Genomic DNA, 13341 nt, shown 5'->3' with positions numbered 1-13341 from the left:
GCCGTGCTCTCACGCCGAGTCGGGAGTTAAGTAAACAATCCGAAAGAAACATTACCACTGCCTAATCTCTCGGCTTCTCTATCAATCAAACCTAGAAATCTTGCAGAAACGACCCAAATGCGACAGAAATAACAAAGTACCGAAGGAAGCTGTAAGTGGTAACAGTAGTCTGCCCCTCCCCATCGGCACCGCTAACACAACTGGGACGTAAAAAAACCTGCAGTAACTCCGCCAGGTCCAGTCTAATTATGAACGCCAATCAGCCAGAACAGAAAACAGTACAGGCTTTATTGTAAGCTGAACAGTCAGAAATCCTCTCTGGTGGGATTTGTTTCGGAACCAGAACGTCTCGTGGGAAGCAAGCATGGTGGGAAGTTTGTTCCGGCATGTTGTTGTCGGCAGACGGCATGGCTGTTTCTCCCGGGGAGGAGTTAAAACACGTTGTCTAAAATATCTATCTTTTAACGTATGTTGATAGAATTTAAGATTTGAATGCTAAAATCTAAGCATTACAGTAGTATTGGCGTGACGTTGTTACTGTGAACTTTCGTATCTATAATTATTTGACAGTAGTTTCCAAGAAAGTTCCCCCTACACACAGAATAGACTCCCCCAAGCAGGCCGCTGAGTTATAAATGTTGCAGAGATCTACGTTCTTTTTTGGTGTTTTCCTCCAGAATCTTCGTGATTTTGTCGGTAAGAATCCCTATATAAAATACAACACTGCCTTTTAGTTGACAATTTACTGATACCATGGGAAAAGGAAGCCTCCCTTTGACTGGACATGTCGGCGAACTTGAGTGACAGATCAAAAAACCCTTTGCGGCGAGCCGGCTCTCCCTTTGCATTGTGCCGACTGTCGGGCTTATTTGACGTGGATAAAACTTTTGCTTTTGCTCATTACGTGTGGTATTTTGACCACTGATCATTTGCAATGTTTGCTGGCCCTTTTTGTGCCGCAAAATTACAGTTGAATTGTGCTTATCCTCTGGAGGAACTCTTGCCGGTGTCCACAGACAGTGTCACGCCACAGTGACTTCCTGCCGGCATGCCCGGTCGGCGGTCCCCGCTCGATCCAAAACATGCTTTGTAAGATTAGCGGCTCGTTACGGGGGGCAAATGACCCAAATCTTTATTTCGAAATATTTCGAAACTTGACACAAACCAATTTATATTTCAAATCTATTTTAAAAATATGATCTCTTTTGACAGTCACTTTCGAAATGTTTGCAAATTATCATAACAACTTCTAAAACATGGTACTCTCATATTTCCTTTTTTTAGAAACATTTATGAATACTTCTAAAGATTTGTAATTATATAACAATGATTCGAAGATATTACAAATATCATTAAAAAAACCGTGTGGTGACTTGGAATGGACTCTAGCTGATTGTTAAGCTGCCGAGAAATAGATAGCAGGTACCTAAGAGCTGTGCTCATTAAAGTACTGGTATAAGTCTCTCTTCAAAGGGGCAGTGACAATGATGTAAGGAGCCTGGGGCAAGAAATCGCCTGATGTGTGATATTCCCCGGACCGCATGACACACAAAGGTCTCCAGAGAAGACCTGTCGCATTAGTGCGCTGAACACCGAATGGGAATAGAACAAACATTGGTCCTCACATTCACACGTTGGATGGAAAGCCCAAAGCCCAATTGCCCGTTATCAATCAATATGTCTATTTTCTTTTCAAAGATCTTAACTTGGATCAGTCGATTTCTACTTCTAAAGCTTTTGTCAAACAGTCATAAGCTTTTTGTTGTTGACATTATCGCAATTTCCATTCAGGCTGAATAGAAAAAAATGTGAGCTATATATACATTCACTCGCCATACTTGCGTCCATTAAAGTGGGTAATAAATCCACAACCATAAATGCTACCCCCGTCTTTCACTCCTCAATGTAACAGCACAATTTATCATCAAAGCAGCACATCCTCAAAGGACGAAGAACAGTATAAAAATTTGTGAGTTCTACGGCGGTGCAGTGAATGCGTCCGGTGATTTTTGTTCCAGATATTGGATTCTTTACACACGCATTAATATTGGATACGACTTAATCATCTTACAAAGGTCCATAAAGTTCTGATTGATACATTAGAGTAGCCCCCAAAAGTAACATTTGGCTGCAAAGATATTAAAACTCAAACATGCCCCTAATGTGAAATATTGTGATTTGGTTATCAACGTAGTTCGATTTAAACAAAACTGTCTTTAAACATCAAACGTGAATTTTCTTTATGGCTCTGTTGCTTCCTATTTGCAGATGCTGTGTCGCCAATGACCATTACAACGTTGCATGAACAGGCAAATTCCCATCGGCCTACATGATAAGTGCAAAAGCACGTACAAGTCATACAAAATACAAACAGCCTGTGGTTGACGGGATGACAGGGTGTGAATGTGAACAAATGAAATCTGTACCCAAAAGAACAGGTAATACTCCGATCCCTGACCTCAATCTCCAATGGTGCCGTCTAACTGACAATCTCCTTTTCCACCAGTTTGACACAAGCAATGAAAATTGCCACGGGGTAGACAGGATAAATGGTACTTTTTGGACATGTGTTGTTATTGATGTTTCTTTGCAGGATTCTGCAACAGATTTATTATTCCATAGACCCTTACTTTTCTCACAGCGAACGTCAATCAACAAAGAGAAGAAGCCCGATAATCTTTATTCATCAGACAGCATTGAGTGTGGACAAAAGTATTGAGGACGAGTACCGAAACGTGGGAATTCAAAAGAATACGTAAACATTCATCTATTGTGAAGGACTACAAAAGCTTGTAAAAAACTTGGCAGGTAATATTTTGTGCACATTTTTACCATTTAGTCTTTAGAAAACTACTTGCACAATCCTCTCTTCTCTGCATGTATGTATCTCCTGTGATATATTTGTCCACAGATTCCCAATGTCACTTGAAGAAGGGAAACTTTGTTGCATTGGATGTATACCTTTCCAGGCTTGATCTATATACTATGACAACGTCTAGGTGAAAGCAACTTTATCTGCCTCAGACATCAGGCATAACGTAGTGCCAGTTCAACACAGCACAGTATATCAGGATCATGTGTCTGTAGGTAAAAATTCAAATGAGCTCCAAGAGATTACCACAGACCCTCTGATATGCAGGTTTCGTGAAGTTGAAGGATTGCGAACCGCCGTCGCTGACGTTTACCAGTTGCTTTAGTCTTGGTGACAGGGATTGTAGCTGGGTATGTGGCAGTTATTCCTCGAGGGTATAGGTGTAAAACATAGCGTTTGTTTGAATATGGGTAACCTTTCTGCTCTGAGACAGTGAGAGAAGGCTAATGGAGACGTTACAGCTGAAGATAAATCAGTGAGCTAGGATGGATATGCATAAAATAGTTACTCGTGGTCATGTTCCACGACTGCTCATCGTCCTTGCACCCTTTGTGTTCGTTGCAGATATAGGTGTAAGTACAGGGGCGCGAAAGTGAGAAAGGACACACAATCAATAATCATTTGCGGCTTTGTGAATCCGAACGGATCGATCAATGACGTTATCAACCCTCGCGAGGGCAATGAGGGCTTATTTGACCATACGCAGGCTGCTACTCACATCTCTATCAGCAGCCCAAGACAGATCTGCCTGGTGCCGCGACAGAGCTACTGGACCCAGTTGAAGAGTTCCAGTGCACAAAACCTTGCGACATAGCTGTACACAATTGGAGAAGGGGGCTTTGGCAGCGCCACCAAGCCGAACCGTTCAGTTTGTAAAAACTATTCGTCAAAGAAGATGGGCGAATGAATAAGCTATCACAGGTTTCCCCTGGTCAAGTGTCACCTACAAACGGCATGGACAATTGACAAAATCAGCGAAATGTATGGTTACTTCTTCCATCTGAGAAGGAATACAGTCAGGTGTAAAAATGTTCGTAATGGACCTCACTTTGGGAAGGAAAATTAATGTAGCAAAGAATAGCATAAATGTCAATGCAATCCTTTGTTATATAAAAAATTCGATCAATATCCATCATATATTCGTCCTTGTAATGCCCCAAATGGCAATAAAGCAGCAGATCCGTATGACCGATGTATTTTTGAGTACACAAAATATCGTAAACCATAAATGATTACGTCCTGTATATTGACATGGTTGCGATTCCCATTCCATAAATCGACGGTGAGACTGACATTTAAACAATTTGTACAATACATTTTGAAATATCAAAAGTCAATATCTTGTATTCAAGTTGCAACAAAATGATGGAAAATAAATTGAAACGGATTATTGGTATGGTTATCCCTTTTCTTTGAAATGTAACGAGCATTTTATTCTTATAAAACAAGACATGGTATATTTATCAACAAATACGAATTTTATTACTTAATCCTGTGTCTTTACAGTATATCAATAAATGAGTTAAGGTGTCAGCTACGGTAAAGCTTAAAATTTATCGAAACATATTGATACGTATTTTACTTATTTCATCAAAATTGCATGAAACGTTTTTTTTCTTCATATTTGCCCCCTTTGATTTTTCATTCAAGGAGTAACTCGCAGATCTTAAAAAATCATAACATTTACTTTTTCCTGATGTATTGGAAATGTAAACTTAATTGATGATGATGATGATGATGATGATGATGATGATGATGTCTATGTTACCGAAATACTACTACATTGCAGTTGTGCAGTTGTGACTATGCTGATCTACAATGCATAAGCTACTGCTTCTCTTCAATATTGCTGGACAGAAACTAGAATTATGTTAAAGATATTAGGAGAGTTGACATTGGCTGTATGTGACTGCTGGCCTAAGCACGTAGGCAGGTATGTGACAAAATGATCAAGTTTTCACCACAAATACCAGTACTCATCAAGCGTCCTTGAGTGGTTTCTGCGTTACCATATGCAACCATCGTATATCGCATGCTTCTCGTTTTTGCCGGAATTTATCGACGATCTCGAAATGAGTATGAAATAACCATTCCACTGAGCAGAAAATATCCATTTTTCTACCAATTGGGAATTGATTGTTTTTCAATTTCCGTCCAATTTTCGTCAACGCTGACTTTATCGTTTCTTACATAGTCTGATCAGATACCCGTGAAGCCTTGTGTAGATTTACTAGATACTGCTCCTAGCTTGCTCATGATGAGAATATTGCAGGCGAGACCAGCGAAGTCATCAATAGCAAAAAAAATGATATATGCCGAAGCGTGCATGCGGTGGTACTTTAATATCACTCTACTGCCATATGTGCGTTTTTTGGCTTTTTTTTAGCTTATCTTAACGGCGGGACTACGTATACCTAGTATGGTGCTTGGACCGGTTAGCACTGGAAAAGTGACATCGCAAAACGCATAGCAATATCGCAAAATGCATCGTTCCAAAGATGATAAGGCATGTGATTTAATATACCAATTTGTGGCAAAATCTTCAAGGCTTACGCAACGGAAAAGGGTGATGGGGGTCAAGTCTTATATCAATTACAAGTTATAACCATCATTGGAATCAATATGTCATGTCATAAATCATATCGGAAGAGTGTCGGAAACGATTCCAGGGTTGTAACAATCTTGGTGCTCTAAGTTTAGGATTGAAGGTCCGTGTGACAATATCATTTCAAAATTGAAAATCATCTAATCATTATTTGGTTTTGGTTCCCAGAAAATCACAGTTATTTGTTATTTCTTTGAACAAGGGGGCTAATATAACGTTGTTATGACATTTGCGCCATAAAGAGACGATTGAATTCCTGTTATTTAGATGAAGCTTTCCTCGAGTCAATAGCTTAAAGTGAAGATAACAGAAATGTTGACCGTATGGAAGTAATGGTGATGTCTTGTCTTAGATTGCGCATCCCGATTGCTTTTTCTTTAGTATAGTGTAGTTGATAAATTTGCGCTAGCATAGCGAAAGAGCGTTGTACGTGACTTTGCTTTGGCCTTTCTATCAACCATGTGGTAAGATTAATGGAGGAAATACTTGTAGCTAGTATGTCTCTAGGCAATACTCCGAAGTCTGATCCGACATTTTCTCTTCCTTCCCATCTTCAGAAGGAGATGATAAAGCAAAAGTCATTGTAAAGAGTGCCAGTCTGGAGCCTAAACGTCGCAAGGAATTGAAATTACCTCTTTATTTTTACCCACATCAGATCCTAGAGGATCAAGGCAAATAGCTAGTTGTGCTTACCGTACGTAGATGAATCTACCCAAATATCTCAATAATGGTAACGGGTAGAAGCTTAGGGGATGGTATTACCTTCTCATGAGGGGATTGGTTTGCGCTCATACGTTGTCTCGACTAGAACCATATGGGCTATCGTTATCCAGAAACACTGGGAGCGCCTAGAGCAATGAGAAGGACCAAGACTTTAATTGAGTACAGTCTGTGATCCATCCATAAAGACCTTCAAGGCAAGTAATCTTTGCAATGTACCATTATACTCTTCGTTCCATAATCCGAATATCCTAAAAACCGCAAAAAAAGGGTCAAAAGTACGGGAAATGTAGCTAAAAGCTGAATGTTTCAGAACAATTTCTCAAAATGACAGTAGTTCTATATGGCAGACGGGATGTTCTAACTCACTAAGCTAATTGCCTAAATAAATGTATATGGAAATCACCAGAATTCCCAAAGTATACTTTTGGATAGCATGACAATATGATAGCACATCGATTTAATTATTTTCATACTGTTAAATCAACATCAAAGCTGTTTAAACCAAGACAATTCTAATTAGTATCACAAATCAATATGGAACGTTTGAAAATCATAAACCAGGAACGTATGCCCGGCCTCAAGCTGCTACGCAACCCCTATTCCACATACAAGTTTGATACACTATCATACCAAATGAGAACTTTGTCTCGAACCGACAGATGTTGCTTATTAATCTGGACCAATATGTGCTCAATACACATTCATGTTCATAATACTCATTACGTTTCGTAGAAATCCATATTGATTTCAATGACAAATCATATCCAGGACTAGGGGTGGTACAAAACCGGTATGTGTTAATGGACCGGTCCAAAAAAACCGGTCCGTAAAAAATCAGTGGACCGGGCTATGGACCGATTAGAAAATTCATAGTACCAGGCTACCAGCAGGCGGCCACATAACTGGTCTAAAAAAATACAAAACAGCAGATTTAACGAGTCGTTTTCGAAGACGTTAGCTGTGAATTATATCTAGAAATACTTAAAGGATGAGTAAACAGACGGCGAGGAGAGTATAGTTATAACTTTGAGACAAAGTGCAAACCTAAGAAATGATATCGTTCAGCCATGACGTTTGGAGACTTGTACGTGTGTCTCGCTCTCCAAAATATGATGTACTGCGACAGTACAATAATCAGGTACAGGTACAGGTCCGGACCTGGCCATCTGGACCTGGACCTGGACTGGACCGGACCTGAATTTTATGTACCGGTACCCACCCCTATCCAGGACTAATGTTTAAGAGCAAAAAGATATAGATGATACGTGATCCAGACCGCACAAAGCGAGATTTAATATCATACCCTCAGTCAAGGGCAGGTTTGTATGTTAATCCTTTGTCTAGACTCGTCTTACAAAGGGCCTAGTAGAGTCCACATGAATGCAAATTACTCGTTAAACTAAGCTCTCCCTACAATATGTTTGTTAACTCTTGCTGTTTGAAGCTTAACGCAAAGCTCCCTTGGTAGCTGCCAAGTCGTGATTAAAGCTTTCTCAACCGTTGTAATAGGCGTTCTATTCATCCTCTAAACCTTAACAGCGTATTCAAGTACTCTTGAACTTCACGCTGTTCACAGAGGGGTAATATAGTCCTACCTACTGAGATGATTTTATGGTCTTTCCGAGAACACGGCGTTGTTAGATGATCAGCTACAAATGTTGAGGGATTCTGTATGTCCCTTTCTTCCGGAGAGAAATCCTATAATCTACAAACATACATACATACACACAAACAGAGAGTAGAAATGCCCACAGCTAGCATGAAATTGTCCCAATTCCCTCGACATTTTCGATAAGGGTAAGTAGAATTTGATGAAGTGGAGCCAATTTTTCACTCAAGCCTGTCGCCCTGCGGTTGACTGCGGCAGACGTTGGGTTTAACTGCATTATCTACACGACGTGGTGAAATGCTCTCTTCTACCAACCTGCTCTACTCTTTGGAGTGGCTTCATTGTAAGTGTCCAAACGCACGACTTAGCTCTCCAAGAAATGTAAATACGATTATAAAGGAGTAGGATAAGAGAGAGCCGTATATCGATTTGAGTTCACCCTTTCTACCAAAATGCCTAGCATTTGTTGAGCTGGGAGGATTGGGAGCTGCAAAATGCCACTGCTGGCAGTATAGACTGAAATAACGTTGAAATAACGTTGACCCGGACGTCAAACTGGTTTCAATCACAGACAGCTGGGATGACAGTACCCAACGTCTCTCATTGGCGTGTGTGCCGGGGAAAATCTGGGGAGAAGTGATCCTGATAATACCAGGCATCCCTTATATCCAGTGACGTTCACTTACATCCAGGCGCTCTCTCGGCGAGGTACGGGTCCACAGAGGGTCTCTTCGTGGCAAGCTGCAAGCTGAAACAACAACACAAGGTACAGGCGAGAATGAAAATGTCTTTCATCAATGGGCGAAAAATTGCACAGCCCGACACTTCATGCTTGAGATCTTCCATCCGATCATCATTCTTCAGCGCTCTGGTCTGCATTTGGCCAATTCTCTGGATGGGTGAGTGTCGTATTCTCTGATTTCACGATATTTTTCAAGTGGTTATTTTCTTGGTTACCTACGAGGCACACGTTAATCAGTTTTCTAGCTTTAAGCAAGGTTGTGGGATTCTACGGTAATAGGTTCTTTGATTCTAATGGTAGAGTCGTTTCCTCATGAGCAGGAATAGTGCGAAGGTACGGACATTTTGGACAAGCTGGTACATGGTAAATAAACTAGGGCTTTTATCTTATTCAATAACCGTTGTTGGTATATTTCTATCGTGGATTTGCACACATTTTAAAGATTGATTAACGTTAGGCGTGGTACAGCAGTAGAAGAGTAGCACTTTTTATGCCATTAGGAGACACGATGTGGTTGTGTCTGATGCATAACAAATGGGGGCAGGGGGGTAGTTGCAAATTTCACACATGCAACATTGATATTGATATAGCTTCATGAGCACTCAGAACAAGTGGATGCAGCAACTAGAAGTAACGAATCGTTCATTGTGCCAAGACCCAAATACTCTGCGATATATACGGACATGCATACCTGGTTGCGTAATTACCTATAACTAGTTGTGGCTACTTGCCTCCCGTGCCGTACTGTTTTAAAACATGTATATAGCGTGTAGACCAGCCAGCGTGCATAATCTGAGGTGAAGTTTAACTTGAACCTCACTTCGTACAATAATATAAAAAGCTTTTGAAAAACTTTTGTGTGTCTCTGACAGACAGACATTTGTATAACACCTTCGTTGTACTAGGGCGAGGGCATCTTTAGCGCTGCAACCGTGCTGAGACCGTGCAATTTGAAATCCACTGTGCGCTCTGTCGAAATGTCGGTCGTAGAGCGGTTGCAGCTAAGTCACCCTGGAATTGCGTTGGTAATAGCTTTCCCACCACATATGTATCTTCGAACCTTAGCCTTTGCATATAGATACTTACGGGTATTCGGCCGGTGCCCCGGCGTTTATAGAGCTGTTATGCTTTGTTAACATTGTAAAAGGAGTAAGTCACGATCATTCGATATGGGATGCGGTTAACGTTTCAAAGCCAAAGCCCTCGTTTTATTTGTTACGTGAAACCACACATACAGCGTATATTCATGAAGTGAATCCCCAATCATTCACATTTACATTCAAACATCACATCTATTCTATATTGCAATCATATAGAAGATGGGATGTGTAACTGCAAAGGAAACATTAGTGCCACATTGATGGATTGTCACCAGTTTAGTAGACAGGTGCTTCATACGACCTGTTTTCTGTGTTCTATTATTATCATCCATTACCTACTCTTGACGGCTAGGCGCACTATCGTTCTAATGACCGATGATCGCAATTTATATCAGAATATAACAGACTCCCCAAGGACCCAAGAGTGTGGTCCAAAATGGGGGAGTGGCGTTTTTCGTCAGCGGTGCTAATCTTTCTTCCAAGCTGCCAACAGTATCGGATTTTTAAGAGGGATGGTTTGTTTCGGTCTAAATCTAATCAGGAAGATTGTAGAGGCAGGTTGCCACTAAAAGGTCAATCAGAGACGAAGAAAGTCGTTTTCGTTTCTCTCATTTACGACTGGGACAGGCATTTCAGACGCAACCTCGTTTTTCGCAAGACTGAGGTTTGTGTGGGTGATAAATGAAGATTAAGCTTGAAAAGTCACATAATACCCAGCGGACTGACCCCAATCTCTATCGGGGGTCCACAACGCAACAATCCCGTAGTGAGGCAACTTGACACAAGGCGAAAGAATTACTTTCTTCTACGACAAGATAATTTGCACATTTCTAGCACCTGCTGTTACAAACGGTCGCGTTGCTCTTTACGAATAACCCCGTGCCCTTTCGGCATTTAACAGCGACTTGATACTATTCACGATGAGAGTTCTAGCCATATAGGTAACACTTCGGTTATTCATTTTCAAAAATGCAGTAAGTCAGGATGTATACGGCTTACTCTTGTCGTTTACTAACATCGATAAAGGTATGTATAAGGCAGGGTGGATTCAGTTGAACTACAATAACCAAAAAAATAAATACTTCTTTTTTCTTTGTCGCTGAATTAATTGTAGCTGAACTTGATATGCTACCAAGATGGTTCTTTAACATTTCACATACAGCTGGACATATTTTGCAGAATGATGCATTAAATCACTAATAAATGATACGGCAATGACATAAAGCCCCGAAAAAGAATTATCTTGCTCAAATAACACAATACTCATAATCGAGTGGACATTTGGATTCGGGCACTGTTTGGATAAGAATTTGTTATTACCGTTAAAAGCTTGTCTACATAAATATAATATGTCTACATCAGCTCCTGGCGATGGTGATACGAAAATAGTCTTGATATCAGATCCCAGGAAGTATATTAAGCTGCCTGCCGTTACATATTTATCCTCAAGCCAACTTGTGATACAAAAAAGATCTTTGTCTGTGATGGAGTGGCCAAGATCGGAATGATAAACAAAGTGAGTAGAGTCCCCGGGACCATTAAAATGTAATCATGCACACCAGCCCATCCTCTTCATAGCATTCCAGGTCAATTTTAGCTGAGTGCAGTCGTCAATAACTTTACCTTCACGATAACCCACTCTTATACTCAATATTTGATGCTGCAAGGCATTACTGTTAAAGAAACTAAATGTTGAAAAAAATCCTGTAATAGCGAGCATTGCAACAGTCATTCTCGGAGGATGAAACGCTGGTCTCTGAGCTATTCTTATCTGCACAGACAGTAATGACAGTTTTATGACCATCAGAGGAGTAGGACTTACAGAAATCAATATGTCGATTGCTCTAGCCAACGGCTATGCCATCTCAATTGCCTGCATTTTTGATAGTTCTTCTATCCATTTACGTGGATTTTAACAATCAACTTAGTTCATTTTCGTGCAGCAAATCATAACGACTAGCAAGGGAAGACTCAAATGGTCTAGAGACCGATCTTTATACGATGATTTATATTAAAGTTAAGCCATAGCTTTTACGACACAATTTAGAGTTGATCCTGAGCACGTTTATTGATTACCATATGGAATAATTGGGGGAAAGTAAGGAATATATAATATAGTGTCCATATCTATACTCTCAAGTGGTATATTGTTTTTCCAAATAGAAGATCTTAATCCTCGCTTTAGTTTTTGTTTCGTCAGAAATTGAGGCCAATACGAAATGATTTTCAGCCAATACTAACCTGTTTGCTGTATATGAATACGGTCGCTGATAAAAGGACTAGCACTGTGTTGTTTATAGTATGGAGACAAGTTTTACTGACTTTATCTCTAAATGCCTTTTTGAAATGTGTGCCTGGTTTCACTGGTGAGTATCATTACTTTCTTTACCTGTAGGCTAACAAGCAGGTACTTGAGTAACATACTTGCTTCAGATAACTTACTGTTCATACCTTTTTTTCAGAATCGCACCCATGAGTGCTTTTCCACAGTTGCCTTGGTGTTATAATCAGAAGATGATATATTGCGACTTAAGTGAAAAAAGAAGATTCGAGAGAAATTTGAGGGAAGTTTAATTCCACGGGCCCATTGGTACAAGAGCATATATGGTTTACCGGAACGATAAAGTGAAACAGGGAAAAGAGGGGAAATAACTTCTTTAGTGGATTGCATATGTCTACAACATCAGCTAAAGCCATACATGGTACATCCCAAAAAGAAAAGGTGAGCAAGGTCGTAGATAAACCGAACAGTATTCCTCCGACATCCAGCAAAGGCTAATGCCATCAATTTTCCTGTGAAAGGGTGAGGCAGGTGACAGTAGTGAGTGGCAGCAGACTGCCCTGCACAGCCTTAGAAGTATGCTCCCTCGGCTGACAATTTACGCCAGAAACATCATGCATGGACAAGTGCGAAAAAACACAAGCTCATGTCAAGACGAGTTATTCTGCTCTTGGTATACCATGCATAATGAGGACCATAATGAGGTAAATAGATTATAAGTTTTATTCCAGATAAGGAAAGCATTGTTGATAATTTTTTATGCTACAATTTCAGTTTATCTATTTCGCCAGAATAAACTTGTCACCACAGCTGGTTTCATTGATCCAATTACATAGAATGAAATTACATTAAAACAAATAAAAGTACTTAAAACTGTAAAATAACGTCGAGTGAAATAAACAACTTGGAAGCCGTAGGTAACTGATAATGTAAGTAAATAGAGATTAACTTAATATGTAAGTAATGTGTTTTCTTCCAGGCATCAAATCATAGCACTGTTACTCTTTGGCATCAATAGAGAGCCGGGCAAGTGACCTAAACTAGGTTGAATACGTTATTTAACGTTTGCTCGCCGCGTCGGCGACGCTACATAATTTACAACCACATCCCACTGGACCCACGAGATTCGACAAGACGAATCACAGTACCGTATGTACGGAGTCACACTACATACGATGAAGAATCTGCAGGATTTGCTCTCTCTTTGCCTAGTGAAAACATATCGCTCGAGTAAGTAAAACGGAAGTGTCCAGGGTTTCAGAATAACGGTTCTATTTCCATAGGTCAATCCCTGGCCCTAATAGCATGCTTTTCTTAATCAAAACAGCTTGTATCAAGTCCTATATCGTCATCACTCGTCTAAAATAATTTGTGAGTGACCTGATTCACAAATCCTAAAATGATATAAA

At 40.2% G+C, this 13341-nt stretch overlaps 1 protein-coding gene across 3 annotated transcripts in view; it reads left to right on the top strand.

The window, feature by feature from the left end:
- The window catches only part of LOC136443962 (protein amalgam-like), a 45870-nt gene that overhangs the window by 15876 nt on the left and 16653 nt on the right, over window positions 1–13341 (top strand). Inside the window, exon 1 of one of the 3 annotated variants that reach the window (XM_066441343.1) lies at window positions 8371–8708. The exons of the other annotated variants lie outside the window; for them this stretch is intronic. Coding sequence (XP_066297440.1) covers window positions 8588–8708 — 121 coding nt within the window. The 5' untranslated portion in view covers window positions 8371–8587. Of the gene's footprint in view, window positions 1–8370; window positions 8709–13341 lie in introns of those variants that run through there. 3 annotated transcript variants of the gene reach the window in all.

Source organism: Branchiostoma lanceolatum, chromosome 10, assembly GCF_035083965.1.
Source record: "Branchiostoma lanceolatum isolate klBraLanc5 chromosome 10, klBraLanc5.hap2, whole genome shotgun sequence".
In the NCBI taxonomy this organism is placed as follows: Eukaryota; Metazoa; Chordata; class Leptocardii; order Amphioxiformes; family Branchiostomatidae; genus Branchiostoma; species Branchiostoma lanceolatum.
The sequence above is the reverse complement of the archived record's forward strand: the minus strand, read 5'-3'. Positions and strand labels throughout refer to the sequence as shown.